The following is an 18,207-nucleotide window of genomic DNA, read 5'->3' on the forward strand; positions in this document are numbered from 1 at the left end:
AATCCAAGTGTCACCACCAACTTTTGGGCCACACGATCAAATTACTTACCGTCCCTGAGTCTCTCACCACCCTCGGGGCTGTGCTTTTTTCTCCCGGGCTCCTTGTTGCCAATTTGTAGGGAGAATTGAGTGAGATATTTCTGTGTCTGTTGCCACCTTCCCTCCCACAACGTCACCCCAACTAGATGGTGAACTCTTGGGGACAGGGAGCTATGTCAGTTTACCATCGCCCCCACCCCCACCTGCTCCTCTGCCCCCTGTTCTCCATCTCAGTCAAAGGACCTCCTTCTGGAGATGCACAGACAGAATCTTGGTGCCTCTTTGCCTTCCTGGTCACCTCCCCTTCCCTGAATCCAGCCTGTCACCAGGTCCTGTGGACTCCTTCCCCAGCTGTCTCCACTCTCTTTGCCTCTCTCTGACCCCACAGCCCCTCTATTTTTTTGAATGTCCCCAAAGTGCCAGGCATTGAGCTGGTCTCTGACCGCTGTCCCCTCTCAAGAGGACCAATACAGCAGCGTCTATACCAACTGCCCCATCTCCAGGCTTGCCCCTCACCCTCTCTGTACTTACTGTAATAGCTAAGGGATGGGGCAGTGGAGCGCGTGCCTGCAGATTCTGTTGCTAAGGAAACCACTTCCTTGGTTACCGGCCTGGGTAGCATTTGTCTCACTGGGTCTGGATCCCACTGAGTCGCCCCCACTCTCCAGGAAAATGAGGAGGAGGAGGCGGGAGAGGACAACAGGGGTGGGGAGGAAGGGAGAGAGGGAGCAAGAGACAGGCAGAGAGACAGAGATTAAGAGAGAGACAGAGAGAGAGATGCTTGCACAAAGAGAAGCAGAAATCAAGAAAGAGATTATGATGAAAGAGAGAGAGAGAGATTCAGGGATGGGGGTAGGGAGAGAGAGAGGAGAAAGACAAGAAAGAAAAGAGGTTTAACGAGCAGCTGGAAGAAATAAAAGAGACCACAAAGAGAGAAATTGAGAGCAGGAGGCAGTGTAAAGAAAAACAGTGACGGGGGTGGGGATGGCCAGAAAACAAACCAATGCAAGAGAGATGGGGGGAAGGGAAGAAAGCCTCTGGGAGGAGCTGGGTCCCTGTAGGACCTTGCCCCCCACCATCCCCTTTGCCTCCCCATCCTTTTCTCCCACCCACATTGTCTACCAGGAATATGTTTGCAGCAGCCTCCAGGGTTCCTGGAGAAATCAGGAGGAAATCCCAGCCATCAGCAGATGCTGGGCCCTGTTTGTTCTCCTTGAGTTCTGGGGTCACAAGGTACCGGAGGTGACAGCAGGATGAGAGCCTACGTGTCCCGGCTTGCAGGCCAGGCATGTCCCCTGCCCTGGGGACCACTGGAATGCAAAGCTTTCCTTCCTCCTCAAGTGCCAGGGTTTGGGCGGCACTTTTTGGAGAGGGCACACAGACACAGCAGACACTGGGCGGTCATCACACCAGCTTGGGGGGTGCAGTGTCACCACACAGAAGGGCAGTTGAACACAGAGGCAGAGACAATGTTACACACCAAGACACACAGTTCTTCACAGGCAGTTAGAGTTGCACAGACACCAAAGCAATGATGCTCCCAGAACATTCTCTGTCTCTGTCTCTTACACACACACACACACACACCAGAAAAACATCCCATTTGTGACCTTGCCTTACACGACACTCTATCACGTGGTAGAATTATCAACAAAACTTGTTTTTAATGATGGTGTTGACCTGAGGAATCTTCAGACGGAGGCTGGTGGCCTGAGGTGACCACCAGCAAAGAACTGGCCCAGGTCTTGGACCCAGAGTCTCCCAGAGAGAGCTGACCTCTAAGAGGGAGGGGAGGCCAAGCCCTCCAACTGCTTTGTGAAAGACGACTAGAAATTTGCCTGGGGGAAAGAAACACGGTACAAAATACATTCAGAGCCCCCTGGCTGGGCCCCGGGGTGGCCCGAATCCTACAGATGAGGGGCTCAGGGAAGAGAACCACAGGTCCAATCCCCTGGCTCTTCTCTTTGCATGGCCACGTTCCAAGGGGTGGAATGTATTAGTCATATTCCTCTTAAAAAAATATATCTCTTTACACTCGCCTTCTCCATAGTCTTTCGGCTATTTGGGAATGAGCCTTTATCTGCACCCCAAGGCTTCAGAGGTGGCTGCTTGGGGGGCTGCTCCAGACAGAATAGCAAAGAGCTGTGACCTATGGCTTTTGCATCTACATGGTGGGGGGATGCGAAACCACCGGTACCCAAGGTGGGGGGAGAGATGGGATCCTGGATCTCAATGCTTTCTGAGACAGATGATCAGTGATTTAGGTCCTCGGGAATCCTTTGGTTTGATGTCTCAGCGTCAAAAGAGCAGCGTTTGTATGGACACGAACAACCATCCCATTCACCCCGTTCCTTCAACCCCGAAGAGAAGCTGGCCCCGTTGGACTATGACCAAAGGGAGGTCTACGGTCTGGGAAGGTAGTGGGGTCTCTTGCGGTCACGGTTCCACCTGATTTGGAGCCCTCTTGTTCTCTCTCCTGGATAGCAAGGGACCTATTGGTAGGGGTCAGAAGGGCAGTGTCACATCAACGTGTGGGACCCCACGGTGGAGAGGTGTGTTACCAGAGCTCTCATCCTCACTCAGATTCTGCACGTGGCTTGTGGCCATCCTGGTGACATAATGGTTGGTGCCTGAGGACCCTGGAAGTGGGTCACCACCTGGATACAGCTGGGGAGGAAAGGGAAGAATTCCAGCCCTCGAGGTGCACAGGAACCGGGTCGTTTCTCAGGAGCGCTGTGACCTGGTTGGGGGGTGGGTTGGCACGTCAGTGACCCCACGCGGTGGCCCCAGTTAACCTGCTCTGAGCACCATTGCTCCCCTGACCCACCCAGCATGTCAGAAACCTAAGGCCGCAGAGAAACTTCCCAGCAATCTTTCTTCAAACAGAAGTGGCCAGGATAAGCCCTGGCACCAGTGCTTCCTGGGTGGGGCAGAGACGGGGAAGCCTTGAGCGCTCAGCTCGGCACGGAGGAGAGTCTGGGGCCACATTTTCCCATGTCATTCTCTTTAGCTCTTGCACCAGGGTCCTCAACACCTGCGGTGGGGCACCCTTGTCTCTGGGACACCCATGAGCCCTCCTTCCCACAAGTGGAGCCCAGCGTGGTGGGCACAGGGACACGGGAGACAGAGAAGGGTCCATGTGGCTAGAGCTCCCTAAACCAGTTGCCCCCTCCATCTCTGGGGGCGCGGTGTGAGTAGGTGGGGAGCGCCCGCACAATCTCTTCGCTTGAGCCTCCTTTGTCATGCAGGAAACTCATCGAAGGCCAATAGCAGCCAAGGGGATTGTCCCCCAATCGAAGAGGAGACTGATGGGTGTGGGCCCCCAGGGGTCTGGAGTCCCCAGGGCCTGCTTGGTCTGGACTGCCAGCTCCCCGCCCCGCTCCGACCCATCATCTGGGGTAGTAGTCCTCGGGAACACCCGTGAGGTTCCTCCCTTTAAGGGCCGCATCCACCGTCTTGATGTAGGCAGAGATGGTCTTCTGCATGTCCGCCGTGTAGGGGTCGTACTCCAGCTTCCGGAGCCCCGAGCGCTTGAAGTTGCCGTCCTTCTGGCTCTCCACACACAGCAGTCGGTCCTCCCTGACAGCCACGCCCAGCAGGCCGACCATCCGGCCCAGCTGGACGAAGAGGTCTTGCTTCAGATCCTCAAAGTGTACCACCAGCACCTTCTTGCCGAACTTGAGCCAGTCCAGCGTGTGCGTGGCCCACCACGGGGCGTAGTTCCTTACGAACTCTGGCCACTCTGTGGACAGAGCAAGGAGGCCCAAGTCAGAGGGAGGACGCAGGTCAGATGGCGCTGGCAATTCACAACAGCGCCACCACTGCTAACCCTTAGATCGCCAAACTCGCCTCCCTCCTCCCACCTCAGGGCTGCTGCTTCTGCCTGGAATCATCTTAGCCCCTCCTTCTCTCTGGGGAGAATGACATTTGTCTGGTGCTTACTCCATGCCGGGCACAGACTTATATATAAATCCTTGTTACTCTATTTTTATATTTTAATATATATTGATCTTAATATAGAGTGTAATAGATATACTAATAGAGCTATCAATTCACTTATTCCTCACAAGAACACCGTGAGGCAGGCATCATCGTTTTCTTCATTTACAGAAGGGGGAACTCAGGCACAGAGAGGTTAAGTAACTTGCCCAAGGTCACGCAGCGCAGCTAATAACTGGCAGAGCCAGGATTTGAAACCAAACAGTCTGGCATCAAAGTCTGGGCTTTTAACTACCGAGTTATCCTGTGTAGGAGCAGTTATCCTGTGTAGTAACAGTATCTTCTCACAGGATAGTAATAGGGCCTTTGTACAGAGAAGTGGAAAAAGCATACAAAATTTTTAGCATGGTGCCCTGTACCCAGTAGGTGCTCAGTAAACGTTGGCTATTATTATTACTGTGATTATTCTGTTCTCAGGTGAGATGTCATCTTCCCTGACTCCCCAGGCTCAGGCAGGTACCTCCTCTGGGCTGAGGGCAGTTTAAATCAGATTATTTACATTGTCATTTTGACACCTTTCTATCCTATCTCTCTTTCTTTGCTTTTTATTGAAGTATCACACACTGTTTCTTTGTGCTGTTTGTTCCCTTGCCATGGTAAAAGGGCAGGATGGATTGTCACCAAGATTGGGAGTGTGTGTTTGGGATCCCCTGACTCAAGAGACGGGCTACAACAGAATGTGGGAAATTCACCGGAGAGCCCTGGAGAAGACCTCAGAGAGATAGCCAGCCAGCCAGCCCCAGGAGCTGTTGAAACTCTGATAAAGGGGAACCCAGGAGGCGGGTCATGGAGGATGCTGGGAACAGAGAGAGGGATTTGCAGCCTCAATTCTGAGCCCCAGCTGGAGAATCATGGGGCCTGTACTCCGGAACCCTGAAGCCATACCCCCTGCTTCTCACAGGGGCAGCACCACCCTGCACCCTCCAGAGGGATATGTTTACTGAACGAGGCTCAGTGAGTCTCCCAAGCTGGGTTGGGGAGCCCAGCTGGTTCTTAATAACTAAATCCTCATCCTGTGCTGGATGATGGATACCCCTTATCTCATTTAATCATAGTAACTACCCTGAAAGGAAAAGACTACTGTTCATTTGTCACCAGTGAGGAAACGGAGGCTCAGAGACGTGAAGTAATTTGCCCAAGGTCACACAGCCGGGAAGCATCATCCAGACCAGGCCTGCCTGATTCCAGGCCCCCATCTTTCCTAGGCACCAGCAGCCTCACCCCCACTCCCTCCCACTGCCTTACACCCAGCAGGGGCTTAATAAATGGTTGTTGAACTAAATTGAAATTCCCACCCGCCGAGTTGTGATGTGATAAAGGGCTCCTCTTTCTTTGCAGAGCACATCAGAATATGTGGTGAGGCTCCTGCTCCCCCAGTGACCCCCTGGAACACCACAGCCGCTTGGGAAATATTTATGCTGATGACAAAGATATTTTTTATCCTTCAAATAGATTATTTACAATGTATCTAGCTAATTGGGCCCGTACTGTTATAAGACCAGATGTATCTGTGTGATTAGGAAAAAATCTAGCATGTGTATACTCTGCTTTACTCTTTGAGAAAGAATTTCCCCATTCCTGAGTCATCTCACAGCATCCCTGGTGATTCAGGACAATTGCCGCTCCCATGGCAGAAACCCAGATGGATGGAGAAGGCACTCAGTCACCCAGTAACACACAGATCTGGATGGACTTCCAGGCTTAGCTACTTGTGACCATCTCAAGAGGTTCCTGGAGGGTGGTCCTCAAGAAAAACGAAGGGCCTGTCTGCACGATGGCCTGGATCCCCCAGACGGTGCCCCTGGCCTTGGACACAGGCTGGGGGGAGACGACATGGCATCCCTGTGACTGCAAACTTCCCTCGGGTGGGAATGTACGTTGCCTGAGCACCTACTGTGTGCCAGGACTGTGCTGGGCACTTTGCACGCAATACCTCATGCAGTGCCCACAAGAAGCCTGGAGAGTAGGAATTACTCTAGCTCCATATTACACACGGGAACAAAGGAGGCTCAGAGATGTGAAGCCACCTGCCCATGGCCACACAGTGGGTGTCCAGGGCAGGATTTGAACTCACGTCTATCCCAGACTGAGCCTGGCTCCTGCCCTCCTGGCAAACCCTTTAAGAGCACCTGATCTGACCATCGCCAGCACTCTTCTCGCCCCAGATCCTAGTCTACATCCGCTTACCTCACCTTCAGGTGTCATCTAAGACACGGGTCTGTTCACAGAAGACTTTGGAGTCAGACTGCCAGGGTTCAAAACCCAGCTCCTCTCCATATTGGCTGTGTGACCTTGGGGACGTCAGGAGGTCTCCTTGAGCCTCAGTTTACCCATCAGCACAATGGCAACTGTGCTAAGACCTCCATCCTAGACACACCATACAGATGGAATGGAATAAGATTTGCAGACCCTGGCACCAGGCCTGGGACATAGGAGGTGCTGGATAAATGTTGGCTACAATTATTCTTGATGTTGGTCCCCAGCATCTCTGAGATGCCCCAAGTGGCCCATCATTTTGGGGCAGCAGATACTTGCCCCCTCCCCCCCCCTTCCTAGAGCAAAGATCCCTCACTTGAAGCTCCTGAATGACTTCGCTGGAACAAAGAACAAAAATGAAAAACAAAAGCCCTCATTTAGCTCAGGATTCCCGGTAATTGATGGCTGCCTTCAAATTGGGCAATAAAGGCACACTATGCCATGGACCACTGGTAATGAGTGCTGGTTCTGCCGGAACTGTCCCCCACAAGGGCCCGGCGGGACACGGGCTGGCCACTCTCTGCTTCATCTTCTTGTCAAAGGGAGGAACCGGGGTCTGATTAATAGCTTAACTGTATTTAATTCTCCACGGAATCATTAAACACGGTCTCTGTTTCATTAAACAGATCCAGGACAATTCACCTTGTGTAATAGTATCACATAAAACTTTGCTTTGGGCCCACTCCAGGGATATCATAAAATCAATGTTATGGAACCAAAAGCCGGGGGTGGGTGGTGGTGACACGAGCCTCGACCCAGCTATAACTGGGAGGGGGACACGGGTGAGTGACCTCTGCTCTTAGGTGGGAGTAACCCTCACATTCCCGGCCAAGGGTGTCCTAAAGCAGTGATTCACAAATTTGAAAGCTCAGAAGAAGCTTCTGGAAGGAATCTTGTTAAAATGAGAATTCTGATCCAGTAAGCCTGAGGTGGGACCTGAGAATCTGCATTTCAAACTAATTCCCAAGTGATACTGACGCTGCTGGAGCAGGCAAGGGTCTCAAACTCAAGTGCCTACAGGGTCAGATGTTAATGCAAATGAGAGGAATGGGTGGGTGGGGTCCGTGGGCATGGGGTTCTTTGGGGAAGGCTCTCAGGCAGAGCACTTGAAGACCTGGGTCAGGCCTGGGAGGAAGCATTGGGAGAAGGTCCCTCCCAACCCAGACTAATGAGGGGGCCCCAGGCCCCCAATAGGAGGTGTGTGTCCTGAAATCTCCTCTTTCCCATCCCCTGCAGCCTCTGGGCTCAGCCTGTCCTGACACCTCCCTTATCTTTGGTTTTAAAGCTCCCAACTGTCTTGAATAAGGAAGAGGCAAGGTGGCTCCTGGGAATTAGGAAATTGCCTAAACCTGAGACGAGGGGTTATGCCAAGAGGGGGGAGCCTCTGAATGTACCAGAATGTCAGCAACACCCCAAGGTGAGAGACAGCCTGGTAGCTAGTGCCTGGGTTTGGATCTCAGCTCGCTCAACTCCTGGGGCCTCCGCCACATGACTCGCTCCCTTCCTGGGATGGTTTTCTGCTACCGGTGATTGTGGCAGCCCTTCTTACCTCCTCGGGTAATTAGAAGATTTAAATGAGACAATTATTGCTAAGTGCCTGGTCCCATATGAGCTTCCCCAGTGAATTCCCTCCCTTTTTACTTGGGGCAGCAGGATGCCTGGGAGGTGGAGAGCTGGACTCTAGTCCCGCCATTATGTGCCCGAGTGACTCTGGCAGGCCCTGCCTCTCTTGGGTCTCATTTTCCCCATTAATAGAGAATCAATCTGTGGTTCTCAGGCCTGCCTGCACACTGCTTTAAAAAATACCAGTGCCTAGGCTCCACTCCAGTAATCGTCTGGGGTGCAGCCTGGGCACTGGGACTTCCCCACATCCTGGGATTCTGATGTGCTGCTGGGGCTGAGGACGCCTGGGTTCAGCGATCTCCCAGGTCCTTTGCAGCTTGACAGGCAGAGCATCTGATCCCGGGACAGGGTCCTGCCGTTGGCACCTGCAGACTTCTCAGCCTGGCTCCAAACAGTGGTCATTTTTGACTGTTCTACAAATAAATAATTCAGAGGTCTCTACCCCTGGGAACAAATGTCATCACCTGTCCAAGCTTCCACCCCCTCACTGAGAGAGGGGGTGAAGCAGGGGAAGGGACAGACAGGTCCCTTGAGCAAACTGGGAACCCAGGGCACAGTTGGTCAGGCAGGCCCAAGGGTTTTCATCAATGACATCAGTGCTGAGAATGTGATTGGCTGAGTTAACGTCGTCCTGCCTGCTCTGGTTCTCTCTGGGGAGGGGCTGGAGCGTGGAGCAGCTGGGGGCCAGGGGGAGGGTTTGGAGGAGTGGGAAGCACCCCTGGGCCTAGAGGCTGCAGCAGCTTGGTTCCTTGAAGCTGGATGAGGTCGGCAGGGCTCACCTTCACAGAGTACTTACTTGGCATCAGGAGCTCTGAGCGGGGGGCTTTTTAGCCACTGACGTTCCGTCTAACTCATTATCATAGCTCAGTGGTTAAGAGCATGGGCTCAGGAGCAAGACTCCCTGGGTTCAAACCCCTGCTCCACCACTTCCTGGAAAAGTGCCTTCACCTCCTGAAACTAGCTTGCCCCATCCATAACACAGGGTTAACTGTGTTGACCTAACCCAGGCATCAGCTAGCAGGCTGTCTCTCACCTTGGGGTGTTGCTGACATTCTGGTCACGCATGGAGGTGACTTCCATTATGGTAATGGAGATATGGGTGATAACTGACATGGGATTTTGAGGAGGTTGGGTCTGACTTCGGAGCTCTCCCCACTACTGTGGGCCGCTGCTCTGTACTGAGACATTCTTCCATTCTGGAATCTACTAAGCACCAGAGGTGAACATCAAACTCAGATCATCTTAATGAAGTTTACTGCTCGGAGACTGACACTGTCACTTCCCAGCTATACCTGGGGCAAGTCACTTAACCTCTCTGAGTTTTCCAATCCAGAGTAGTTGAGAGGGTTCATAGAATGATGATCTTAGGAGCTCATAGGTGACCTCATGGCCACTCAGCCACTGACCTTGGGCTGGATTCAGATCCCAGGAAAGGACTCTTGAACACGAGGGTCCACTGAGTGTTTTTAAAGGGTTAAAGTCTTGGATTTTTATTACCTCCACTTTATAAACAGGACAATCTAAGCTCATGGAGGTGAAGGAGCTTTTCTAGGAAGTGGTGGAGTTGGGATCTGAACTCAGGGAGTCTTGGTCCAGAGCCCATGCCCTTAACCACTGTGCCATGATAACAACCTGGCTCACAGAGGGTGATGCTGGTGGGTATGGTGGGATGTGCAAAGCATACCTGCTCATCTGTAAGCAGGACCTGGACACTTACACACATGTCCTCAAGGCTGCCCTCCTGGATTCCTGGCAGGAGACAGCACCAGCCCCTCGCACTGCCCTCTGCACCTAAGGGCCCCATCCCCCCCACTCCAAAGCAGTACCTTTGCCCTTCCAATGGGCATGGGCAGCAAAGCCGATGTGTCCGCCATACTTGCGGTTGAACTCCGCCATGAGGGCCTTGTAGGGGTTGCGGATGAGCAGGATGGCCGCGTCGAAGGCCTCGATCTCCTTCTGGCCACTCTCGTGCGTCTTGATGCAGATGGTCCTCCCGCTGCGCCAGTGGTCCCGCTCACCTTTAAACCCTTCCCACAACCAGGGGGTTAGGGAAAGTGGCACTGAGCTGAGGGACACAAGAGGTCCACCCCACCCCCTCCTGGACCCCTTCAGGAATCGTCAGATGTTCATTTGTCCACTCATTCATTTACTCACGTACTTATAGAGCACCTACTACATGCCAGGCACTGGGCAGGGAGAAAATGATTTACAAAAACATCCATGGGTCTTAGTTTTTGAGAGCCAGATAATTTGAATAGTGACATAAATGAATGTAAAGTCACTGCCGTGGTGAGAGCTACAGAAGAGGAGTAATCATGCCTACGTGCCACGAGAGTGGCCTGACCGTGATGTGCTGGAGGATTCCTCTTTGGGTGGAGTCTACATCTCCACCCCACTGATGCTGGGCACGGCCGTATGACTTGCTTTGGCCAGCGGATTGAGGGCGGAAATGGGTCTCTGCCAAAGTCTCAGGATGCATCACGTTTCTGTCCACTCTTGTGTGTTTCTGCTGTCACTGAGAAGGACATGCCTTGGAAGCCTGTTGGTCCTGGATGGTGAGAGACCCATGGAACAGACATGGGTCCAACCTGCAGTCTGCAGCTGAGCAGCCCAGCCAGCCTGGCCAAGATCACTGAGCTAGTCAGGCAGCATCCAGAAAGACTTCCTGGGAGAAGAGGTGCTTAGGCTGAGAACTGAAGGACGAGGAAGAATTTACCATCCCAAGTGAGGAGGGAAAGGTGGTGGGAACAGCAGGTGCAAAGGTCCTGTGGTGGGTGGGAAGAAACGTGTCGCACATGAGCGACTGGTACAGGAGAGCAGAGGGCAAGAGGGGGTTGTGATGAAGAGTTTTAGTACTGGACCAGAAAGACTACACAGCCTTTAAAAGGAATTAAGCAAAAGGAAGGAGGGACCTGATCAGGTGCTCATTTCAAAAGCTGAGGAACTGAAAGACGTTCTGGGTAGCTGGAGGATGCTTCTATAGCACCGACTCCGTGCTGGACACTGCTCTGAGCCCTTTTCATGTAGTAGACAACTGATCCTTTCAATAATCCTTTGCGGGTTTTATTTGATAGATGATGAAACAGTCCCAGGGAGAGCAAATAACTTGCCCAAGTTACAGAGCTAGCGAGAGGCAGAGCTAAGGTTCAAAGCTAAGCCATCCTGCCGCCCAAGACTGTGCTCTTCTCCATCTTGGCCTCCCATGCCCATGGGAGTTAAGGCATTTGGATGGGCTCTTCAAAGCCAGTTAGAATGCTAATGTATCAATACTAGACCTTCAAGATACTGGCTGTGTTTCCAACTCAATGAGTGATCTGGGACATCGTGTCATCTCTTTGGGCTTCAGTTTCCTGTATGAGGTGCCCAGCATACAGTAAGTGCTGAAGGAATGACTTAAATGGAGGGAAGGTCCCAGGCATATAGCAGGTGCTTGATAAGTGTGTAATGTTGATGGAAGCAGGTGAGGTACCCAGGACATGATACTCAGGAAATGTTTGTGGGATGTAAGTGAAGGGAAAGTACTAAGCACACAGTAGGTCTCGATAAACATGCCCGGGTGAGCTGAACAGCACATAGTAGGTGCTCAGGAAGGGGTAGTCCCATGTCCTCCCAGGGGGTCTTTCCCAAGCTCCTGCCCCCATTCCCTGTTCCCCTCCGCCTCCTCACCTTTGTTGTAGAGAGAACCGTCGAAGTAGTAGCTGCCGGTGTAGAAGCCGGTGGCCAGCTCAATGAGGTGGCGAGCCCACGTGTTGCCGGCACCTGGGAAGCTGGCCAGAGCGATGAGCTGCTTGGACTTGGCTGGGAGGAACCTTCTGTCCATGCAGCGGTTGTCTGCAAAGGGCAGGGCACAGACAGGGGTCAGTGGCAGGGGCACATCAGAAGGAGCCTGTTCAGAAGGGACCAGGGTGTGAGTCCCATCCCTGCCACTTCCCAGCTGTGCGACACGGTGCTTTCTGGGCCTGTTTCCTCATTTGGAAATGGGAAAGTGGTTATATGAGATAATATATGAAAAAGGATAAGCACATGGTATGGTTTCAATAAAAGTCAGCCAGGAGGATGAGCCTTCTCTCCAGCCTCAGTTTCCCCCCTGTCACAGTGAGTCTCTTATCACCCCCACACCTGCCTCCAGATTAAAACTCACAAATGCTGTCCATCTGCATGGGACTGAGTCCAAGGTTTTTATCTTGACCTTCAAGCCCCGTGTGGCCTGGCCCCTGCATCCTCCCAGGCTCACGCCACCCACATGCTCTCCCCTCAAACTCCCCCACCTGCCAGCCACTTGGTTCTTTCACTGTCTCATCCGTGCTCTGCTCCTTCCTGACTTGGCAGCTTCAGGTGCACTGGTCCCTCAGCCTTCACTGCCTCCTACCTGCCTTTGACTGCTTATCATCCTGCTCTCTGCTGAATTGGACTCTTCCTTCCTCCCTTCCTTCCTTCCTTCCTCCCTCCCTTCCTTCCTTCCTCCCTCCCTTCCTTCCTTCCTCCCTCCCTCCCTCTCTCCCTCCTTCCCTCCCTCCCTCCCTCCCTTCCTTCCTTCCTTCCCTCCCTTCCTTCTCTGACTCCCTGGGCTATCATTAGTGTACTATGTCCATCTCTCTTGTATTACTTTCTGCTACTGTAATTCAAACAATTATTTGTTTAGTCAGAAAACCTGCCATATTGTCCTTTGCTGATTCCCTGGCCCTTTCCATACTATCTGGCATCCATCTAACCATCCATCTACCCATCCATCCAAGAAACATTTATTATCCTTACTTGCTGTCTCACAATAGCCCTTCAAGGGAAAAGTTTGAAGTCCTAAATTTAAATTCAAATTCTGCCACCTCCTTGCTGGGTAACCTTGGAAAAATGATGGATCTGAATAAACCTCGGTTTCCTCACCTGTAAAATGGGAATGCTGATAATGATGACATCCTGGGGGTTGGTTAGGAGGGTTAGAAAAGAGAATAGGTGTTGAGTGTTAACACAGGGCTCACATGCTGTGAGCTCTTAGTATTGATGCTGCTAGCCAGAGACCAGGTCTCTTCCCCACCATGCACGTTTAATCTGTTTGTTCAGAGGAGAGCAGACTTTGGAAAAAAACAAACCAAAAAGCATCTTTATCAAGCCAAGTAGGTGTCTGGGAATGGTTTTCATGAGAACACATTGCAAAAAGGAGCCTAGATGCAAAACTTTCTGGAGTGTGGTTATGTTTTATATTTTGACAGGGGTGTGGATTTCATAGGACCCAGTTGACATCAAATAGTACACTTAAAATGTGTGCATTTCACTCTATGTAAATGCTACTTCAAAAAATCATAAGTAAATATTGAATTATAATTAGTGATATGCAGACTGAAGTGTAATGATGTTTGCAACTTACTCCGAAATGCATCCAAAAATAAAAATTGAGGGATGAAGAAATGGAGAGATGTATGATAAAGTAAACAGAACAAAATGTTGACAAATGTAAAATCTGTAGGATAAGTCTAGCAGGTTCACTGTGTAATTCTTTCCATTTTTTTCTAGAGGTTTGACATTTTTTCATAATAAAATGTTGGGAGAGAGAAAGAACCCGGCTCCTCAATTTCCCCTGAAAACAGAATTCTCCATTCAAATACTGCCTGGGCGGCGAGGATAAAGGTGGTTATTTTCAGCACTAAAAAGGAAGTTTATTTGGTTCTTAAGCTCCACAAATCGAAATAGACGCTGGAGGCAGTGTTGTATATAGTTTTGGGATCAGACAGACCTGGGTTTCGATCTAGGATGATCATGGCCTAGTTGTGTGACACTGAACAAGCCTCTTCACCTCTCTGAGCCTCAGTTTCCTCACCTGTAAAGTGGGGCTAATAAAACTTCCAGGATTAGATGGACAATGCATGTGAAGTATTTGCAGTATATGTTGAGAAGCTGAGATTAAGAGTGCAGGCTCAGGACCCAGATTGCCTTGGTCTGAATCCCAACTCTGTTCTGTCCTAGCTGTGAGACTCTGGCCAAGCTACTCAACCTCTCTGTGCCGAGTTGCCATATTTGTAAAATGGTAATAATAACAGCACCTACGTCATTGGACTGTTATGAGGATTAGATGAGTTAATTCAGTCTAAAGAGCTTAGACAGTACCTGGCACACAGTAGGTACTCAATAAATGGCAGCCATCGTGGACCAGACTCTTGGCAGCCTCATGAACCACATGACTCTCAAGCCACCCCAGTGTGTAGGGCCTGCGAGTGTGACATGGGAAATTGAACACCAGTAATGGCCTGGGGCCAGGCACTGGGAATGAGCAAACCCATCAATCAGGGGCTATTGAAAAGGCTCCAGTGTCGGTTCTGTCCACATCAAAGCTGTTCATGGTCACGGGATAATTAAGCTGTGTATGACCCTTCCCCCAAGCTGGGGTAACGCAGTTCTGCACAGACTAACCAACACTTCCTAGAAACTAACAAACACTCATCCTTCCTCACCAGAGTGTAAATAAAGCCAAGGGCCACACTAGCTAAAGACATTTCTGCTCACTGGGCTCTTAGCAAGATTCAGCTGCCATGCAAGCAGCTGCAGTTGGCCACCACCGGTACGCCCATCAGGCCAAACAGGGGACAGGTTGTTGGTGAAGCTGCCACTAGCTCTTACAGCACCTTTGTGCAAATCAGATAAAGGTTCCCTCCCCTTCCTCTGGGCAGATGTGCTGCCATCTAGAGTGCACGGCATGACAGGCAGAGCACAGGCTGGCTTTCAGGCATTACTTTTCTTCTAGGTTATGCCTGTGCAGTGCTCAACCTGCCCGACCATATGTGGCAGCCTAGTTCCTGGGAGATGAAGAGGAGGTCTAGCCCAGTGGTGTTTTGTTAGCTCTCCAGGCTTCAGAGGGTGCGGGGAGTGTCCTTGGCACTGTGGGCAGAGGTTTCCAGCAGGGGCTTTGGAGTCAGAGACCTGAAAGCAAATCACTCTTGTAGATGTGTGATTATGGCCCGTTCTCAATCTCTCTGAGTCTTGGTTCTCCCATCTGTAACATGGGGATGCTATCACCCTGATCATAGGCTTACTGTGGGCTTCCCGTCATTAAATGAGATGAGGCTTGGCATTGTAGGTGCACAGTTTTTTCAGATATTGGGGTAATCCTTCACGGGTTTCCTTTGGGCTGAGCATCCCAGCAAGGCACCTTTCCAAGTGCCACCACCCTTCATGATGCCTCCATCAGGAGAAAAGATTTTCATCTAGAAATATTATAAACACCATGACCTCAGGCAAGTCCTTTACCTGTTCTGAGTCTCAGTTTCCCTACCTGTAAAGTAGGCATAATGACTATTCCTGCCTCACAGGAAAGCTGAGGGGAATCAGTGAGAAAATGCATACGAAGGACTCAACACTGAGTCTGGCACAAAGAAAGTCCCTAAGTGCCACCATCACCACCACCACCACCATCGTCATCACAGGCTGGTACCCCAATAGATGGAAGAGGAGATAAACATTGAGTGTGGGTTCCACTAGCAAAGGAAGAAGGATGAAAGTGGAAAGGATGAGTGAGACAGAGCAAGAGAAGAAAAAGTTACAGGTAAATTTGCAGAATCCTAGAATTGGAAGACTAACAATCTACAGCTTCATTTTACACATGGAGAAACTGAGGCCCAGAAAGGGGACTTGACTCGCCCAGGATCATGCAGTGGGTCTGTGTTGAAGACCCAAGTCTCCCACTCCCAGCTCAGATGTTTCCCCATTCAATCTCACAGCCCCTATTACAGGAAGAGCCACCAAGGGGGTCTTCAGTATAAGGGATAGAGATGAAGGTTTTCAGAACTATCCCCCTTGCCGGGGGCCCTCCCTCCATTGCCCATCCAGGATCTCTAAGCCTGGCTACGCTCACCAGCCCTGCCTCTGCCCTCTGCCCTCTGCCCTCTGCTCTCTGGCCTGCACAGTTCTCTTGCTGACAGGCTGGCTGGAATGAACTTGCTGGAGCATCTCTGGGAGGGAGGCCGCTGGGAGAGCTTCTGGGGGTCTGCTGAGTTGGCAGGGACCTGGCTTACCTTGGACCTGCGTCTGATACACAATGAAGTAACTGGGTGTCCCGCAGCTCTCAAACTCCTCCGCGCTGCACTTCTGGGCACAGAGCTGTTCGTCCTCTCTCTCGTGGAGGGGAAATCGTGTAGTGGGGAAGCCACAGTGGCAGGCGGTGCCCGCAAGGGCTGCCAGTGGGTACTCCTGGGGATGAAGCAGGAGAGGAAGGGGAAGAAAGTCACCAAATCCCTGGACAGCCCAGACTCTGGATGCAGAACAGGATCTGCGTTCCAATCATCCCCCTCTCCATCACTCTCCCCAACTCAAGGGTCCCCAGGCTTCATCAGCAAGATTTTGCCCTACCTGCGTACCTCCTGTACTATTATATTTTCCAGCTTTTTTGAGGTATAACTAAGTAAAAAATTGCATCTATTTAAGATGTGCGACCTGATGTTTCGATGCATGTATACATTGTGAAATAATCACCACAATCAAGCTAGTCAACACATCCATCACCTCACATAGTCACCATTTTCTTTTTCGCTTTCCTGTACTATTATTCATTTATTTGTTTCCTTTATGTGTCAAGTCACTTTTTAAAATTAATTAATATATATATATATATATAAAAAAATATATAATATATATATAAGTTTTGGCTGTGTTGTGTCTTCGTTGCTGCACACGGGCTTTCTCTATTCAAAGGAAACTATCTATTACTCCTGAAAGTAGTACTGGTAGAGAAGTATCATTTCCATACATTTCCATACTGTAAACCCCAGTACTACAGAAACAAAACCATGTGATTAAATTCTAACTAGGCACTCTGCCTGCCAAGAACTTGATCCTGGGGTCGACTCTGTTTTTCCTGCAAAAGGGAGATTAGTTGAGGGGAGAGAGGTGTTAAAGATACTTTAGCACTGAAAAGCAGCTTTCTCCTGGAGGTCTTGAAAGAAAACTGAAAAAGAAAAGTTTTTCTTATGGCCATGCATTATACCAGAGTAAATCCTCTGCATCTGACAGTGATATGAAGCCCATGCTTTGGGAAAAGCTGTCTGAATCCTTTCTTTTAAGCCAAAGAGGATGTTGATACCTACGTGTAGCCACAGTCTTTGCTGGGAGAGCTGCTCCTAATTGTTTTATTTGTTCTATGAAAGAGCTAAGTGGGAGCAGGCTGGACCTGAGATTTGGAGGGCAATGGACTGTCCTTTGTCCAATTTGCTTCTGCTCAGACCCATGAAGCTGAATTCTCCCTGGTAGCTGGTCCAGGAATAATCTGGTAACAAACCAAGGTCATACCGCCGTGCCTGGTTCCGGTGAGCTTTGCCATGGTAGGTTTGGTTTCTTTCTCACAGGTGTTAAATATGAGCTACAGCACGTAGCCAAAGATCAGAGAGATGCTGATACGCAGGTGGGTGAGCCTGGGCTGTGACTGATGGTATTTTCTAGCCGGTGACCCATGTTGAAGCCTCCTCTGACACCCTAAGTCTTTCAGACCCTCCACCACTTGACACAAGCAGCTCTGGCCCCTGTCCACTTAATCCCCTCAATTTTCCTCCTGTGGCCCCCTAAGGAGATTAGAGGAAACTAGAAGAGGGAGGTTTGCAGCGGGGCCTTCCTGTTTCCCCCCCACCCCGCCCACGCAACCTGCCCACACCTTTGCTTCCCTCCAGTCCTATGTACAGCTGGACTCTCTTCCATACTGGTTTGCCCTGTGACCTCACTGTCTTGTGTTTGTCCTCCACCTCCAGCTGATCTGTAGGTTCCTCCAGGGCCCTCAGGACAGAGGGATGTCCACCTGGAGGGGATGCCATGGGAGGGGGATTCCTGCCCAAGAGAGAAAGCTGGACAAAAAGACGGTCAAACCTTCTTTATTCTTCTGAACATCGCCCCTGACCTTCCAGGATGCCTCTTGGGAGCAGAGCAAGCACGCAGGAAATGCTTGGTGACTTGAAGTGGCCTGGCTGCCCTTGAATGGTTCCTGGAAGCCTCTCTGTGGGGTCTCAGGGGTAGCTCAGAAGTCAAGAGAATAGATTTGGCGTCAGTCCCAGTTCTGCCACTTGCTTGCGCTGTGAGCTTGGGCAAATGACTTCATCTGTCTGAGCCTTGGTTTTGTCATCTGTGAAATGGGGATGAAAATTCCCGACACCTAGCTTTGTTGTGAGAGGTAAACTGTGTGACCCGTGGGGCAGAGGGCTGCATGGAGGAGGTGCTCGGTAAGTGGCAGTTTCTATGATGATCCTTTCAGTCTTCCTGAGGCATGCTTTGTGAATTAGGAGCCTTGATGAAAGAAAAGCCAAGCAGGATGACTCAGAGCAG

The 18,207-nt window shown here is 50.9% G+C and overlaps 1 protein-coding gene across 1 annotated transcript in view; it reads right to left on the minus strand.

The window, feature by feature from the left end:
* Positions 1-1,563: 1,563 nt before the first annotated feature.
* The window catches only part of WSCD2 (WSC domain containing 2), a 98,573-nt gene continuing 81,929 nt past the window's right edge, over positions 1,564-18,207 (minus strand). Inside the window, exons 6-9 of the mRNA XM_068562758.1 lie at positions 15,918-16,092; positions 11,584-11,748; positions 9,744-9,944; positions 1,564-3,781 (exon numbers count right to left, since the gene is read on the minus strand). Of these exons, the coding sequence (XP_068418859.1) occupies positions 3,429-3,781; positions 9,744-9,944; positions 11,584-11,748; positions 15,918-16,092 (894 nt within the window). The 3' untranslated portion in view covers positions 1,564-3,428. The remainder of the gene's footprint in view (positions 3,782-9,743; positions 9,945-11,583; positions 11,749-15,917; positions 16,093-18,207) is intronic.

The sequence above is a fragment of the Eschrichtius robustus genome, chromosome 14 (genome assembly GCF_028021215.1).
Source record: "Eschrichtius robustus isolate mEscRob2 chromosome 14, mEscRob2.pri, whole genome shotgun sequence".
Taxonomy (NCBI): domain Eukaryota; kingdom Metazoa; phylum Chordata; class Mammalia; order Artiodactyla; family Eschrichtiidae; genus Eschrichtius; species Eschrichtius robustus.